Source organism: Herpailurus yagouaroundi, unplaced genomic scaffold, assembly GCF_014898765.1.
Source record: "Herpailurus yagouaroundi ecotype Mexico unplaced genomic scaffold, PumYag 182, whole genome shotgun sequence".
NCBI lineage: Eukaryota > Metazoa > Chordata > Mammalia > Carnivora > Felidae > Herpailurus > Herpailurus yagouaroundi.
Genome location: NW_024412413.1, coordinates 14,858,030 through 14,876,033, shown reverse-complemented (window position 1 = coordinate 14,876,033; position 18,004 = coordinate 14,858,030). Strand labels below are relative to the sequence as shown.

Below are 18,004 nucleotides of genomic sequence, written 5' to 3'. Positions count from 1 at the left end.
GCTGCTTTGTTTTAGGATTAGAGTTGGGAGGGCAGAGAAGAAACTTCTGTGGGGCTCCAGCTATGAATGAGGCACTAACCTCTGCTTGCACATGGTTATCTGGATACTTCTTGCCATTTTTAGAGATGAATAAACTGAGGCTCAGAAAACTTAAATGACATGCCCCAAGTCTTAGTGCTACTTTAGTGACAGCCAGGATTGGAGCCCAGTCTTCCTGGTGCCAAAGCCTGGATGCTTGGTTCTAGAATACCCTTTCTACGGGGGAACAGTGATAATAACAGTGCCCATTTCTTTTTTTTTTTTTTTTTTTCATTTGTTTTGAGAGAGGGAGAGAAAGAGTGAGAGCCGGGAAGGGACAGAGAGAAAGGGAGAGAGAGAGGATCCCAAGCAGGTTCTACACTGTCAGTCCAGAGCCCAATGCAGGGCTCGAACCCACTAAGCCATGAGATCATGCCCTGAACCAAAACCAAGAGCCGGACGCTTAACCAACTGAGCCACCCAGATGCCCCATAACAGTGCGCATTTCTTGAGCACCAGCTATGTGTCAGGCTCAAAGCTGGTGCTTCTCAGCCTCTGCTGGACATTGGAGTCACCTGGAGAGCTTTGAAAATTCCCAGCACCCAGGCTACCGATCAGAACAGGGGCTGGGGCTCAGGTGTCACTATTTTGGAGCATCTGCCAATTGTCCCAGCATGCAGTCAAGGTGGAGACACAGTGCTCTGCACTAGAGTGGATCTCAAGCTTTAACAGGCACCAGAATCTCCAGGGCAGGGGAGGAAGGGGGTTGCTCAATAAAACACAAAACTTGTTGAAATGCAGATTCCTGGACCCCATCCCCAGAGTCCTAGATTCTGTAGGCCTAGGGTGGGGTCCTAGGATTTATATTTCTTACAAGAGCCCAGGTGGTGCTGATGCTGCTGGTCCAGGGACCCCACTGTGAGAACCACTGCCATACATCATCTCCTTCAGTCCTTCCAGCCGCCCCTCTGGGAACCTCTTCTCCCACCTACAGCCAGGACACAGACCCAGAGGGAGGAAGGTAGTGGCCCCAGCTCCGGCTACTCATCACAGCCAAGCTGAGGTTCAGACCCGGGCCTGACTGACTTCCAGACCTGATCTCCTAGTTGCCCCCCAACTGCAGGGACTTGGGCGGGCCCGGGGCCCGCCCCCCCGCCAAAAAAAAAAAAAAAAATCACCCGGCCCTGAAGAAAGAATCGTAGGCCCATTCGAGTTTGAGTATGAACTAAGTGCTGGAAAATGCATGCCTCCCAGCTCTCCTGAGTGCTCGTGAAGGGGCACTTTTGCCATAAAGCCTGGAACTAATTGGGGAGGTTCCTGTAATAAGAACCTTGTAGTAGGCATTCAATAAATGTTTGCTGTGCGGATTCATTGAACGAGAGACCTACGTGGGAAAGCGTGGCCCCAGAGGAATCCAAGGCCTGTAATTGCTTTTGCCTGGGGAAGGTTTCCTGGCCACATTAGCCTGGAGTTACTGTAATGAGTTAGGAAGATTTAGCAGGCCCTGGGGACTTCTCTGTGTGCCTGTCCCTTCCCCATAAAAGAAGAAAAGCCTCATTTGTGGCTTGAAATAGGCCAAGGAGGGCTGAATCCGACCCAGAAGGAGGCTCCCAGGGGCCTGTTCACTCCACTTCCATGCTGACAGAAGAATTTTAGTTAAATGAGACTGCTTTGAGTTTCCTCCCCACAAGACTGTTTAACATCACACACGGGCAAGAGCAGGACGCAGCTGAGGCTACACGTGGAAGTGGGGGCCTCCATGAGGCCATGGATGCCATTTAAATCCCGGCTCCATGCAGGTTGACAGCTGCCAAGGAAAACCACTCCATAAACAGGCCCTTTGGCCTAATAAGGGTTCGTTTTGCCCCCTTTGCAGAAAAGGCTTGTGTTGGCAGAGTCTGACGGCAAGGGACAGCCCAATTTAAATCCCATTAGCCCCAGGATCTGCATCTGCTAAGGAGCAGCATTTTAAGTCAACAGCCCGACCTCAAATGAATGACCTAATATGATGGAGGCACACTTTGTAAATGGAGAGGCCCTGTATTCGGGGTAGTTATTGTCATGGCTCGTATTGTTGTCATTATCGGTTTGGCCATCGTAAAGGAGAGGCGCTGGGGGGACCCGTTGATTTACATAAGGCCAGGATCCCCCCATTCGCTGACATGATACGTTAGATGCCTGTGGCCCATCAGGATGAGGGAGGGGAGGGTAAACGATGCTGTGTTATCATTTCCCAAAGCTTCAGCCACCACCATCAATGCACCACCATCCCTGTGACGAGGCAGGTGGGCACAGAAGCCCAAAGTCAGTCCGTGGGAGACTCAAACACGAAAGAGGAGGTGAGGCGAGGGCTCGTGTTCCTGTTTAAAGTGCGCTTGCTGAGTGCAGGCACGAGAATGCAGAGAAGGACAAGACATAGACGGTCCCATCAAGCTCTCGTGGGAAGTAACACTGCAGTTGTGGATGATGTGTGCCCAGCCAGGGGTTACAGCTAGGACATCTGAGAAGGCTCCACACATGTGACCACTGAGATCCCAAAAGAGGGGGCCCAGTTCAACAGGTGGAGAAGAAGGGAGGGGCATCCAAGCAGAGGGAACAGCATGGGCAAAAGTGCGGGACTGAAAGAGAAGTGGTAGGTTCTGTCAGAGGCAAGTGGGTGGGAGTGATCAGAGTATAAAAGGCAGATGTTGTCCAGATTAGGATGAGAGAAGGCTTGAGTGACAGAGGAGATCTGAAAAAGTAAATTGATTCATAGCAGCAGTATTCATAACAGCCAAGCAGTGGAACCCATCCAATGTCCCTCAGCTGATGAACGGATACACAAAACGTGATACATTGTTCAGCAATAAAGAACGTAGGAGAGAGAAGTGACAGCAAGAATGAACCTTGAAAACATTACCCTAAGTGTCATCAGCCAGACACAAAAGAGCATGTGTTGTGTGATTCCACTGATAGGAAATGTCCGGAATGCGCGAATCCATCGTGGTTGTCAGGACAGGCCCAGGAGGAAATGAGACTGGTTGGTAATGCGTACGGGGTTTCTCCTGGGCGTGTTAGAAATGTTCTAAAATTAGATAGTGGTGATGGTTGCACGCCATTGTGAATATACTAAAAACCACTGAACTGTATGCTTTAAGTTGATGCGTTTGCATTATGTAAAATAGACCTCAGTAAAGCTGTAAACATACATATTTTTTAAATGATGACTTTTAAACACTCATGCAAAAGGTAGATTGAGATCAGTCACAAAGGGCCTCGAATGGCCTGAATAAAAACGTGGCAGTGCACAGCAGAGCACTACTGGAGAAAGATTTTTCCACCTCAGAGAACACTGAAGAACTAAGATTTATTCAGTTCTTGCCATGTGCCAGGCCCCTGCTAGGCCTGTTGCATATAATTTAACCCTCTTCAGAACCCCATGAGGTAGGTAATGTTATACCCACTTTGCAGATGATGCAACTGAGGCACAGAGAACCTAATTCAATTCAGGTCCCTCAGATCTTAAGCGGCAGGGCTGCTCAGAAGCTGAGGGAGCCCACGTGCAGGGTCCTTGCTCTTAACCACTGCCGTATGTTGGTCACAGACCACTGGAGCCTGAAGGGACTGTGGAGGACAGCCCAGCCCCAGAGCCGCATTTTACAAGTGTCCAAAGATGGGACGTAACCAGTCTACAGATGTTTCCGGCACAACTGCCGTGGGGTGAGGCAGGTATAGTCCATGTGTCATAAGGCAGAAGACAGTGGTGGAGAAGAGCATGTTCACCACCTAAAATTAAAACTTTGGGGCTGGCTGGCTCAGCCCTGGGTGTCTCAGTCGGTTAAGCATCCGACATCAGCTCAGGTCATGATCTCATGGTTCGTGGGTTCAAGCCCCACATCAGGCTCTGTGCTGACAGCTCAACCTGGAGCCTGTTTCCGATTCTGTCTCTCTCTCTCTCTCTCTCTCTCTCTCTCTCTCTCTCTCTCTCTGTTCCTCCCCCACTCGCGCTCTGTTTCTCTCTAAAATAAACATTTTTAAAAAATAAATTTTTTTTAAATATTAAAAGAAAAAATTAATGGCTTCATGGGAGGTAGTGACAGCCAGTTCTACACATCTGGGGGCCTCATTCTAAAGGGACACCAATTTGCAAAGCTCTGGGACTTTGCACACCATTCAGGCCTCCTTAATACCTGAACAAAGAACAGCCTCGCTCAGACTGTTCCCATCATCAGTGAAACATTGAAACTGTGGACCCCTAATGGCTTCATCCTGGGTCTTGTCAAGCTGTAATGAGGAGCAGGTGGTCCCATGGGAGCCCAGAGTCATCCCCTGGGACTTACGTAAGAATCCTGTCAAACTGGGCCATGCTTCCAGGGGAACGACCCCTAGCAGGTTCCTTAAACTGCCTGTTTGGGGGCAGCCTGATGGCATGGAGGTGGAAAGACAAGCCGCGACTGCCATCTGTAGATGGAGAACAGAGAATTGTTCAGAATTGTTTAATGTGATACTGGGCATGCACTTGGAACCTAGCAGAATCACAAGGAGACAAATTTCAGCATGCCATAAGGAAAAACATCCAGCCGGGAGAAGCATCCTAAGTGGAACTCCTCCTACAAGGCAGTGATCAAGCGGGAATGGCCACGCTGGGGACAGGTGTCCTAGAGGGACCGATAGACTGCCCAGCTGTAAGCTGATGGTGTCTGTGTGCTGACACTGACTGATGCTTTGCTCGCTGTGTCCTTTCTTCCAGCTGGTTATGCAGTATCTCTACTATGGTGGCCCAGAGTCACTTCTCATTAAAAACAACGAGATAATGGAGGTAAGGAAACTGTTGTGTCATCGGGTCGGTGGCTCCTCTGTAAACTCAGGTCACTGGCAGGTGTTGGCGGTGGCTGGGGGGACCTGTGTTGGGTTTTCACTTGGGTGCAGGGTTTGGGGTCCTGCCTCCCGAGGGTTTTGCATCAGAGCCCCTTCCGGAAGGCCAGGGTGCTCAGTGCACTTGCAATAGCAGCTCTGTGAAATCCACTTTTAATTGGCTTTGGGGTGGGGGGCAGGGGGGGCAGGTAAAGGAAGTTGCCTGTGGAGGTGGAGACTAAGTCTAGGCACAACTAGGGCTCAGATACCGTCATCAGGAGCTACCCTTGTGACTTCTGTCATTGGAAAACATTTCCCAAATCACAGTGTATCTGTAGATACAGAAGCCAGGAGCATTCCAGCCAGTTGAGGATGATCATCCCCCCTTCCTGAGTCTCCTTGGCTCTCCCCCATCTGCTGTCTACCTCACCGTTAAGCCTGTCTCCCCTCCCTAATCCAGGGGCCTTGTTTCTGCTCCCTTCTGCCCAAAGCCAAGAGTCCCTGCTCTTTCCTAAACCTGGACCCTTTGTTGGTTTTCCTGTTCAAAACTGGAAGCTTTGAACGGGAAGCCAAGATTACTCCGATAATCCTGAGCAAAGGAGCCAGGATCCATTCAGGTGTCTGTGGAGTCCAGGGTGCCTGGCTGATTAGAGATGTCAGAGCACTATCAGTCATTCAAAAGGTGACCCCACACAGGGGTTAAAACATGGAGTCAGAACCAAACTTGGTTTAAATCCAGGCTCTGTCCCTTCTGAGCTGTGTGATCTTGGACATGTTAGTTAACCTCTCTCAACCTCAGTTTCCTTCCCTGGAAATGGGAATAATTTATCTATCTCATTGGATTTTTAAGATTGTAAGAGTTCCTATGTTCAATAAGGTGCTTATCCTTCCCATCATACTCTGAGAACCCTTCCATGGTCATCCCCACCCACCCACCCACAGTTACTCTCTTGCCTCTCTGGACCACTCCTTTGACACTTCTCTACCTCAGGGCCAAGCTACCATCTGAGAACGCAGGCTCTTCTGTAACATTTATTTTTATTTTAAAATTAAAATAACGAACGTACACGTAAATCATGTAAATAATACAGAGGAGCTGGTCACAAAAAGCAGCTCACCCAGGCTCCCTCATCCCCCGTGCCCCCATCCATTCCCCAAAGGCAATCCCTCTGAACACTTAGGGCCAAGCTACAGCAGTAATGCAAAGGGACAGAGATCTCTGCCCTCATGGACTGAGGGCGACAGGCATGACATCATGTCTGGGGAGAGAAGGGCTCTAAGGAAAACTAAGACAGGGTAAGGAAGGCAGACAGTGATGAAGGGAGATGACCTGAGGCGGGGTGGTCTGGGAGGCTTCTCTGAGGGGACATTTGTGTGGACACCTGGATGAACAGAGGGAGTGAGCCACGCCGAAATCCATCTTGCTGACTAATGGTGTTCACCCATATTTCTGGACGTAACAACTTCAGGCATTTTTGCTCGACCCCCTGCTAGAATAGATGTGAATCTGGTTCACTTCAAACCCCTCTCCTCTGCCATCTTCCCCCGCAACAGAGTTCGATCACTCTATCTTAGTGGCTAGTGTTTCCTTTGGGCTTTAAAGTGACATTACCAATGCCTATATTCCCAGCCTTTCACCTTGGGACACTTCTGCGGAAGATAAGGATTTTTCCCCATGATTGTCATCCCTTTATTTCCACCTCCCAGCCACTAATGGGCTCTTTTTATGGTTTTTAGCTTCTGTCTGCTGCTAAATTTTTCCAGCTGGAGGCTTTGCAGCGACACTGTGAGATTATCTGCGCAAAGAGCATCAATACCGACAACTGTGTGGATATTTACAACCACGCCAAGGTAATCAGTCCCACTCTGGCTGCCCTGAGCATGCGCCGTGTACTGAAATGGGTCAGGCTTTTCCTTCACAGACACGGAGTCAAGGCAGAGAGCTGGTGCTGGCCCGCTTGCTCCAGGCTGAGCCACCCCTGCATCAGCATTCCTCCCACCATCAGCCTCCTGCTCTAGAAAAGATGCCTTTCCTTTTATGTCACCCCTCCCAAATACAACGAGAGCAGGAACTCAGAAGTTCCCAAAGCAAAGTTGTTCTGAGACAGTGCTTCTCAAATGTTAACGTGAACACGAATCATATTGCAGACCCCGACTCAGCAGGTCCAGGGTGGGCCCTGCATTCTGCATTTCTAACAAGCCCCCAGGTGAAGCCTCTGCTGCTAGTCTAAGCCACACCTTGAGTAGCAAGTGGTTGTCGAAGAGTGTTCTCCAGTCCAGAAGCATCAGCATCTTTAGGGAACGTGTTAGAAATGTATATTCCAGGGCCCCATTCCAGACCTACTCTGAATCAAAAACTCTGGGGGAGAGACCCACCGCCTATGGCTTCGCAAGCCGTCCAGGTGATTCTGATGCATGCTCAAGGGCAAGAATCACTGTTCTAGAACTCTGTTCCTGGTGCTGGCTGCGCAGTAGAATCATCTGGGCACTCACTTAAAATCCCTATGCTAGGGACCTATCACAGACCAATTAAACTCACCTCTGGTGGTAGAGCCCGGGGAAAGGTGTTTTCCAGAGCTTCCCAAGTGATTTCCAGTGTGACCAAGGTTGAGAACAGGTTACCAGCCCTGGAGACCCCCAAGGAGTTCTCCTGGTCAGGTGGACTAATCAGAATCACCTGGGGAGAGTCCTGAATGTGTTTAGCCCCCCACCCACAATGGTCTCTGCAGTGGAACCCAGGAATCTGTATTTTTAACAAGCTCCCTAGGCTACTGTTGTGACTTCAGTCCTAAGGCCAGTCATGACTCCAATTTTTGGGAACCACTGACCTCATCTCATCCAATCCATTTCGCATGTAGGGATACTGGGACCGAGAGAAGTCAAATAATTTGTCCAGGTGCCATTTTATTTTTGTTTCATGTGCTCAGGATGGGCAGATTAGCATTTGCTAGGAAGAAACAGTGAAATGAGTTGAGATCAGGAATTTAAAACAAAAAAGTCTTCTTTTGAGTAAGTGGAGCTCAAGAGACATCTCCCACACCTGCTGCTTTGTAGAGTGACAGCTGACGTGCATTACACTCTCATCGCCCATCCTGAAAACTCAGGTTGCATTTGAGATGTTGTTTTCTGTCTTATGCCAACATCCAACGAGCCCTTTTAGTGTGCAGGCGCCTGTGCTAAGAGCCATATTACACCTACTTTTTTTTTAAAATAATTTATTGTCAAGTTACCTAAAATACAGTGTAGTCTTGACCTCAGGAGTAGATTCCTGTCATTCATCACTTACATACAACACCCAGTGTACATCCCAACAAGTACCCTCCTCAATGCCCCTCACCCATTTTCCCTGCCCCTCCCAGTCCCCCACCCCCATCAACCCTCAGTGTGTTGTTCTCTGTATTTAAGAACCTTTTATGGTTTGCCTCCTTCCCTTCCCCTGTGGTCTTCTGTTAAGTTTCTCAAATTCTACATATGAGTGAAAACCTATGACATCTGTCTTTTTCTGACTGAATTATTTCACTTAGCATAACAACTTCCAGTTCCATCCACCTTGTTGAAAATGGCAAGATTTCATTCTTTTTCATCACTGAGTAATATTTCATTTTATATATATATATACCACATTTTTTTTTTAATTTTTTTTTTCAACGTTTATTTATTTTTGGGACAGAGAGAGACAGCATGAACGGGGGAGAGGCAGAGAGAGAGGGAGACACAGAATCGGAAACAGGCTCCAGGCTCTGAGCCATCAGCCCAGAGCCTGACGCGGGGCTCGAACTCACGGACTGCGAGATCGTGACCTGGCTGAAGTCGGACGCTTAACCGACTGCGCCACCCAGGCGCCCCATATATACCACATCTTCTTTATCCATTCATCAGTTGATGGACATTTGAGCTCCTTCCATAATTTGGCTATTGTTGATAGCGCTGCTATAAACATTGGGGTACATGTGCCACTACAAATCAGCACTCCTGTGTCCTTTGGATAAATTCCTAGTAGTGCTATTGCTAGGTCATAGGGTAGATCTATTTTTAATTTTTCGAGGAAACTCCACACTGTTTTCCAGAGTGGTCGCACCAGTTTACATTCCCATCAACAGTGCAAGAGGGTTCCCCTTTCTCCACATCCTTGGCAACATCTTTCCTGAGTTGTTAATTTTAGCCACTCTGACCGGTGTGGTTTTGATTTGTATCTTCCTGATGATGAGTAGTGTTGAGCATCTTTTCATGTCTGTTGGCCATCTGGATGTCTTCTTTGGAAAAGTGTCTATTCATATCTTCTGCCCATTTCTTCACTGGATTATTTGTTTTTTGGGTGTTGAGTTTGGTAAGTTCTTTATAGATTTTGGATACTAACCCTTTATCTGATATGTTGTTTGCAAACATCTTCTCCCATTCTGTCGGTTGCCTTTTAGTTTTGGTGATTGTTTCCCTTGCTGTGAAGAAGCGTTTTATTTTGATGAGGTCCCAGTAGTTCATTTTTGCTTTTATTTCCCTTGCCTCCAGAGACGTGTTGAGTAAGAAGTTGCTGCGGCCGAGGTTAAAGAGGTTGTTGCCTGTTTTCTCCTCAAGGATTTTGATGGTTTCCTGCCTCACATTTAGGTCTTTCATCCATTTTGAATTTATTTTTGTGTATTACACCTTCTTTTTTAATGCTCACTACAACCTTTTTAAGTAAATGCTATCATTAGTCTTATATCATAATAAGAAAACTGAGGCACAGACAGGGGAAGGAACTTGCTTAAGGTCACACAGCTACTATGGAGATTTATGTATGTGTGTGTGTGGTAAAATGCACATAACATGAAATTTACCATTTTAACCATTTCTAAGCGCACCATTCAGCGGCATAAGCCCATTCACATTGTTGTAAAATCATCATCACCATCTATCTCCAGAACTTTCTATCTTCCCAAACTGAAACTTTGGGAACCATTTCCCTTCCCCTCAGGCCCTGGGAACCACCACCTAACTTTCTGTCTCTATGAACTTGACTACTCTAGGGACCTTATATAAATGGAATCGTACAGTATTTGCCCTTTGTGACTGGCTTATTTCAGGTAGCACAGTGCCCTCAGGGTTCATCCATGCTGTAGCATGTGTTGGAATTTCATTTCTTTTTAAGACTGAATGATATCTCATTGTCTGGAGAGACCACATCGTGTCTATCCAGTCATCCATCAGTGGACACCTAGGGTGGTTTCCACCCTTTGGCTACAGTGAATAATGTTGCTGTGAACACAGGACAAATATCTGTTCAAGTCTCTGCTTTTAGTTCTTTGGGGTTTGGGGTATATACCCAGATGGGAAAACCTAGATTTGTCTTACTCCAAAGCACAGGCTCTTAACCTTGCTCTCTGGTTGAAATATTTGCAATAATCATTAATACACAGAAGAGATCTTCTCATTGGTCATCAGTAAATCAAAATCTACACACTACTTACTACACACACACACACACACACACACACACACACACACACACTAGGTGCTTTGGTTAAATGAGGGTTTTACCAAAATCTGGTCTCTCAGGACACAGCACATTTTTTTTTTAATCTTTAAACTGAGTACTCTGCAGAAAAGCATCCAGAGACTGCTCTCTACCCAAGAAGAGAGCCTGATTATGAATCTTGTGGTCCTTCCCCCTCTCCTGGCCACAGACACTCCAATTGTCCTGTGAACCCAGCATCCACAAGTGGCTTTGCCATGGCCTGTCATGTTGTCAGCAATCCATTTTAACCACTTCAGGCTCCTTGGCAGGCAGCTTCCGTAGCTATTGTATTTAATAATGCAGCCTGATACAAGAGGAGCCCAGGTTGGGAATACATTAGTGCTATGGGCTTTGAATACCTATGGCAGGGAACTGCCCCTTCTGTTTATGTACCTTTGCAGCCAGAGCTCTGCCTTTTACAGACACAAGACTCTGCCTCGGTCTCCCAGGCCACATCCTGGTGTGTTTCCAATGCAAAAGTCTGCCTTTCGTGACATTTGCATAGAAGACAAGGCAAAGCCAGCCAGCCCCTGCCCTTTCCCCGTTCTGTATGCTGTTGCCCCTGTGCTACAGATACTGCAACACTGCTAACGAGCACATGCATGTGGATTCTATTTCTGGCAGATTCTACTGCACATCAAGGCGAGTTTAGTAAAAACGGAAAAAAAAAAACCAACTCTTGGTTCAGAACCCCAGGAAACACAGGAGTTTACATGCTAATAACAATGTCCCAAATGTCAACAAGACCTTGGCAACATTACCTCTATACTACATCTAACTGTTTGAGACAGCTGTGGAATTTTATACAGATGAGAAGTCCATCCCATAAATGCATGGCTTAACCATCTTTTTTTTTTTTTTCCTGGTAAATCTGTCCCAAATTATTCAGTCGTAAAAAGGGGGCCTTGAAGCTTCTGATGGCACTTTCAACCTGAGAAAACGAAGAGGCTGGTTCATCAAATTGAATCTAAGCTAATTCAGTAAGCCCAACCATGCACTGTGCTAGAAAGAACACAGGTTTGCAAAACTAGGGATTCATTCATTAGTGTTTATTGAGCACCCACTATTTACCAGGAACTGTATTCATCAGAATATAATAAAAAATTAGTAAGACATGAGCTCTGCTCTTGCAAAAATTACAGTCTAGGACAGGGGCCAGCAAACGTTTTCTGTAGAGGGCCAGGTAGTATTTTCACACAGGCCATATGGTTGCCATAGTAATGCAGAAGCAGCCATACATGATGCATAAATGATGGGTGTGGTTTTGTTCTAATAAAACTTTATTCACAAAAACAGGTAGTGGGCCAGATTTTGCCCACAGGCCTGTAGTTTGTCAATCGTTGGCGTAGGAGATGAGAGTTCCCACCCCAGTTCTGTCAGTCATTATTTGTGTGGAGGTAGGCAAGGGTCTGATGTATAGTCACCACTGAATAAATATCACCAAATATAAATGTAAGTATTTATTGTACTTGTTGTTCTCCACTTACACTAACTTGTGATGAGTGACATTTATATACAAAGCAAGTGGCCAGGTGTGGTCAAGGGGGGTGCTCTCTGTGTCCACAGAATCAAAGATAGGCGATTCTGAGCCTCAGTTTCCCCACCTGTACAATGAGGGCTTGTACTCTGTGACTCTAATGTCAGGGTTCATGTTGAAAGAATGAAAGCAATCCTAAGATCTCTCCCAACTCCAGGGTACTGTGCAGCTATGGGAACCCTGGGTGGTAACAAGCCCTCTTGCCTGATAAACCTCACCACGTCTTCTAAGTTTCTCAGAGACTGCACAATTACCTGCTTCCTAAATGCACTGAAGAGCATCGTACCCTCTGAGTCACGCCATTCATTCTGTGGCTGGGGAAACTGAAGCACAGAAAAGTGATTTGACGTACCCAAGGTTGCACGTGGTTTTTATACATACAGTTGCCATTGGCTCAATGAATGGTGTCAGTGAGTTCATGGCCACAACCTTGGTCCGTTAGCTGGGCTAGGTTCCATAGACACAGTCAGTTCCCTTTTTCCCAGCCTGGCCACCTACTTTGTGCATGAGGGTCACTGGATACCAGTTGGTGAGAAGGAGAGCGATAAATAGTTTACATTTATAATGACAACTAATATTGAGTGAGTGCTGACTCCAGTTGACCACTGTTCTGTCACTCCATGCATTATCTCATTTTAATCGCAACAACAGACTGTTGAGTAGGTATTATCATCAACCCCATTTTATGGATAGGAGTTTGGAGGCAAAGAGAGATTGTATAAATTGCCCAACAGCCAATAGCTTAGTGGTAAATCTGGGCGGGGAGGGGGGCAGGGCAGGATCCCAGAAGCCAGAAGCCCCTCCCTTAACTACATTCCTAACCTACCTCTCCTAACTGTGACAAACGGCAGAATCTTGGTCTGGGATGCAGGTGTCATAATTTTTATTTTGAAAATGATGCACCTAAAGCTGGAGGCCAAGTGGCCCAGCCCTGGTCACATATTGAGGGAGGTGGGTGAGCCCCAACTCAAATCCAGGTGTTCCAGCTCGTTCCACCATAGATAGCCCTGTTAGGACTGCCTCATTATCATTTCCCATCTAACAATTAAGTGCATCTCTGGGGGTTTTTTTTTAATTTTTTTTAACGTTTATTTATTTTTGAGACAGACCATGAACGGGGGAGGGTCAGAGAGAGAGGGAGACACAGAATCTGAAACAGGCTCCAGGCTCTGAGCGGTCAGCACAGAGCCCGATGCGGGGCTCGAACTCACGGACCACGAGATCATGACCTGAGCTGAAGTCGGACGCTTAACCGACTGAGCCACCCAGGCGCCCCTCTGGTTTATTCTTTTAATGTTTATTTATTTATTCTGAGAGAGCGCATGGAAGGGGAAGAGAGAGAGGGAAAAAGAATCTCAAGCAGCCTGGCTCTGCACTTTCAGCGGGGCTCAAACTTACAAACCATGAGATCATGACCTGAAGTCACTTCAGTCTGTGACTGAAGCACAGAAAAGTGTCTTCAGCTTCAGCTGAAGTCAAGAGCTTAACCGACAGAGCCACCCAGGTGTTCCACATCTCTTGTTTAAAGGACAGGATAGTTCAGAAGGATGATTCAGCATTTGGATAATTTAAATAAATCAACATTTAAAGAAAGCAGTGGGATGTTATCTCAAGGAGCACTTCAGAACTTCTGAGCTTCCAGTTCATTGCCATAGAGGGACTTTGGAAACTGTAGAAAAGATCTGAAGACAGCCAGCCCACATATCCGCATTTACTTCTGTGCTTCAAACGTGAGTTCCTCCACCACGCACACATGAGGCTGAATACCGGCCTCTGATTAATGGTGTCAGAATGGGGGCAGTGTCTTAATGGTTAAGCACACAGCCTTAAGGATTCAGTTCCTGGTTCTGCCCTTGACACGCTGTGTGACTTTTTGTAACCTACACTCTTGTCTGTTCCCTCATCTGTAAATTGGAGGTGGTAATCTGCCTTCCTTCAGGGAAGTTGAAGATTAAAGGAGATGATGTACTTGAAGTGCCTACCAAGGTGCCTGGCACATTGTAAGCCCCCAGTAAATGTTCACTGTTAGTTCATTACTCCGAGAGTTAACTGCTCACTCATACATTCAACAAACAACTTACCAAGTGTCTACCATCTGTCAAGCCCTCTGCTTGGGCTTATAAAGGTGAGCTAGGTCAACGTAATCCCTTCCTTATCGGCTCAGCCTATGAGGAACCCCATCTCTAGATGAGTGTCTCAGCCTCAGCACTGCCAGCTTGAGCCACAGGATTCTCTGCTGCAGGGTCTGTCCTGTGCATCGTGGCATGTTAGCATCCCTGGCTTCCACCCATTAGATGCCAATAGTACACACATCACGGCCACCACCCAGTCGTGACAATCAGATCCTCTCCACACTTTTCCAAACGTCCCCTGGGCAAAAATCACCCCTGGTTGAGAACCACTGCTCTAAATACAGAGAATTGGTAGTCAGTGCCCACTCGGGGTTGCTGTGACAGTCAAACAGGTTAATAATACTCCAAGAGCGCAGAGCTGTGTCTGCAACTCCATTCATGTCCCAGTTGTCTACAGCCACAACAAAGAACCGTAGAACCCAGGGGATAAAACAGTAAACCCTTCTTCGGCACATGAGTCGACGGGACAGCTGGAAGTTTCTTCTGGTCTCCATGGGCCTTGCTTCTGACGTCAGCTGTCTGGTCAGCTGTGCTTGGCTTTGTTGACCGTGGCTGGGCCCTGTCACTCTCTCTTCTCAGTTTCATGGAGCCGCTAACCCTCCATGCAGGCTCACCAGGGCTTTTGCTCCCGTGACAGAGGCAGGTTTCTGAGCAAGAGTGCAGAAGCACAGACATGGCCACTTGAAGGTAGCTCAGAATCAGCAACTGTGGCTTCTGCCGTGTTCTGTTGGCCTGAGCAAGTCACAAGGCCAAGCAGTGAAGAAATGGACTCCAGCCCTCTCATGAGAGAAGTTGCCAAGTCTTGTCCCATGAGGGTGAATATATCAAAGGCTAGCGAATCGGGGCCATTTTTATAGTCAATCTGCCTTAATAGGTGTTCACCATTATTAGCTGTGCAGGCAGCCAGGTGCATTTCAGAAACATAACCGTCTCCTGCTTCCTCTTGCCCTCCACAGTTTCTTGGAGTCACAGAGCTTTCCGCGTATTGCGAAGGCTACTTTCTCAAAAACATGATGGTCCTCATCGAAAACGAAGCGTTCAAGCAGCTCCTCTATGACAAAAATGGCGAAGGGACGGGCCAGGATGTGCTCCAGGACTTACAGAGGACGTTGGCCATCAGGATTCAGTCAATCCACTTGTCATCCTCCAAAGGTTCTGTTGTATGAAACGTCCAGCGCAGGGAACAGTCCCCTGGGGACTTTCCAGTTCTGCTGCTGCACTGGCTTCACACAAACACATACAAAGTTCACCTGGCATCTGTTTTTGGCTAGGCCAAGGAGCTGCCTCTCCTGCCCGAGCTTTTCTTGAATAAGCAATTCCAGCTCCTGTGTGTTCCTATTGAGAAACAAAGGACATTCCACTGGTCTGCAGATCAGATCTGCAGTGGGGTCCAGGGCTTGAAGGTCAACATGGGACAGCCAAGCCAACCCCATCCGAAAGCACCCCTGGGGCGCTTGAACGCCCGTCGCCGGGACCACTGTTAAATGGATGAACTGAGGAGTAAAGGTCATTCGGGTTGCAGGTGGACAGTTGGAGAACTGAACTGTTCCGACCCCAGAGAGTGTTGTGCTCACATCAAGGACCTTAGTAGCTATAGCTCAGCGAGAGTCAACCGTGGTAGCAAATTGGTGAGACTGTTACCAATAATGAAGAAATAATTTGGCAAATTTTTAGGGGTGGGAACTTTTTAAAATGTTCATAAAAAAAAACAAAACAAAAACAGGGCAGCCTTGTAGTTTAAAAATCTATTTCTAAAAGCGCAACAGTTCATTTTCAATTGAATCGTGTTTAGGGATCTGTGTTTTGAGTTTTGGTTTTTTAAAAAAAAAAAACAGTAAGTCGCAGGTCTATACCGTATAAACATGCATCTGACAAGATACTGCTGATATTCTATACAAAGTGAAATAATAATCTTGCCTTAGTGATCATGGTTACACAAAAGAGGTGCACTGCCAATAATTATCTCTAACTCAATAGCTGAAAACAACTTGCATGCTAATTGTGATTTCGGGGCGACAGTAAAACAGCCCCACGTAACAAACATGCATCTGCATGGGCCCGAGCCAGTGAAACATTATGTTTGTGCTTCATTTTTGCCAAGGTAAAAATGTTCCATCACTTCTTGCTAAAAATCCATTCGGTGAAACTGTAACATATTCCTTTCCTTTAACAATGATTCTGGGATGCTTTAGCAGAAATGTGTTCATAGATGATGCTGATCAGGGGCGGGAGGGGCGCGCACGTCCAAGAATTTACTATGAATCCCAAAGTTTTCTCTGTACTCTCAAAAGATGTTAATAGTTTGCTACTAGCCAGAGAATATGACTATGTTAGATTATTTTTAAAGATGAAATATGTATGATAGGAAGGATTCTTTCTGTATTCTGAGAATGTACAGTATAGGGTTATCTCTGATGAAAGTTCCTATCGACAGGGTTCCGTTTTCTCTGCCATATATTATAAGCAAAAGAGATTGGTGAAGTGCCACAATATTCCAAATAGTTTTTCAGTTGCTGCCTTTTTCTCTTGTCCTTTCCTTGGAAACCTAGATAGAAACGAGAATGACTTTTGCCCTTTGGGGTTGGCAAAGTTTCTTTGGTAACCCTATTTCCTAGCATGCCTTTGGGAAGTTGTGCACAGACCCCAGATTCTAAAAGAGCTGCTGTCATGCTCCCTGAGCCACTGTTCACAGGACCGAGGCCAGGTTACATGGGTGTGATCCCTGGAGCAGCTCCTGGGCCACATCTGCCTCCAACATCGGCTCTCACGTGATTTGGATACATGAGGCCTCTCTTCAACTTGGTCATTTGCAAACCACCGCAAGCCCTACAATCAAATGAAGAAGGGAGAAAAAAAGAAAGGAAAAAAACTGCCTGCAGAGGAGTCCAAGTTACAGATACACACAGCACGTGCGTGAGTCTCTGCTGCCTCCTGCCTCCTCTGTGTCCTCAGAAATGCTGCGTGATGTTCCCTTCACCACGACTGACTTCCCCCTGTGAATGTCTAGTGCTAGTTTGGGGCCTCTGGGCTTCGATTTGTACAGCGGCCAGTCCTGACAGGCTTCTGTTCTAGTTTGGTGTGCTTTCTCTGTCATTAAATGATTTTCCCAAGCCGTGCATTGTGTGTATGGTACGAGTGAGCTCTTTACCCCACAGGGGGAGCCTGAGAACTTCGTTCAGTTAAAAGATTGGAAAAGGTGGCTGTGCAGAAAAAGTCGAGGAAAATGGAGATACAGGGTAAAAGGTAGGGGCGGCCACCTGTCCACTCTGTCAAGCAGGGGTTGGCTGTGCAGGCTCGAGTCCCCTGGGTCTGCATATACCTCCGGGTGCCACCCTTGGAGGACCTGACAGGTGTCACCACTTTGCCTAATGCAGAGAGCTAATTCGCCTGCAGAGCGTGGAGTTCTGGCTGCCATTTGTGTGCCACGATGAAGCTTTGTGGGGGTGGGAAGATGGAGAAAAACGAGTTCTGCCCACATGGTTTGGCTCCCATCAAGGGCCAGCATGACCTGATGCTTGTGGATGGTGGCGGCATTCTGGGGTGGGGGGGGTCACAGCAGGGCAAGCGGCTCTCCCCTTGGGTATTGTCATCACTGAGGTCAAACCAAGTCCTCACCTGATCCACTCTGGCTCCTCGCCCAGCCTGGGCCCAGCTCAGGTCTGGGTGGAGATGAATCCCCCTGGATCATCCACAAGGACTACAGGAAGCTGGGGTGGGGAGACCTGGGCCAGTGAGGCCCGGTAGACAACTGACCTCACAAGCCCCTCCCCAGAATGCCCAGCCCTGCTTAGCAGCCAAGTTCCGTTTCTTCTTTAAGAAACAACCAAAGCATCCGTGTGCCAGGGGCCAGAACTCTGAGGCCGGGAGAACAGAAGGTCGATTTATTTTTGTGCATCCTGTGTAGCCTCAGGGTGAGTACACCATTTGATTTATTCCTTTTGCAAAGATAAACCGTACGCTGCCACGTTTGTCTTTTACTTGTCGATGGGCAGC

General features: G+C 47.3%; 1 protein-coding gene across 3 annotated transcripts in view; it reads left to right on the top strand.

Annotated features, from left to right (window-relative positions):
• The window catches only part of ABTB3 (ankyrin repeat and BTB domain containing 3), a 313,737-nt gene extending 296,610 nt beyond the window's left edge, over window positions 1-17,127 (top strand). For 2 of the 3 annotated variants that reach the window (XM_040490986.1, XM_040490988.1), the window contains 3 exons: window positions 4,748-4,816; window positions 6,589-6,702; window positions 14,968-17,127. In XM_040490986.1, the coding sequence (XP_040346920.1) occupies window positions 4,748-4,816; window positions 6,589-6,702; window positions 14,968-15,177 (393 nt within the window). In that variant the 3' untranslated portion in view covers window positions 15,178-17,127. The remainder of the gene's footprint in view (window positions 1-4,747; window positions 4,817-6,588; window positions 6,703-14,967) is intronic. The other variant, XM_040490987.1, reaches the window with a different exon arrangement.
• The last annotated feature ends 877 nt before the right edge of the window (window positions 17,128-18,004 follow it).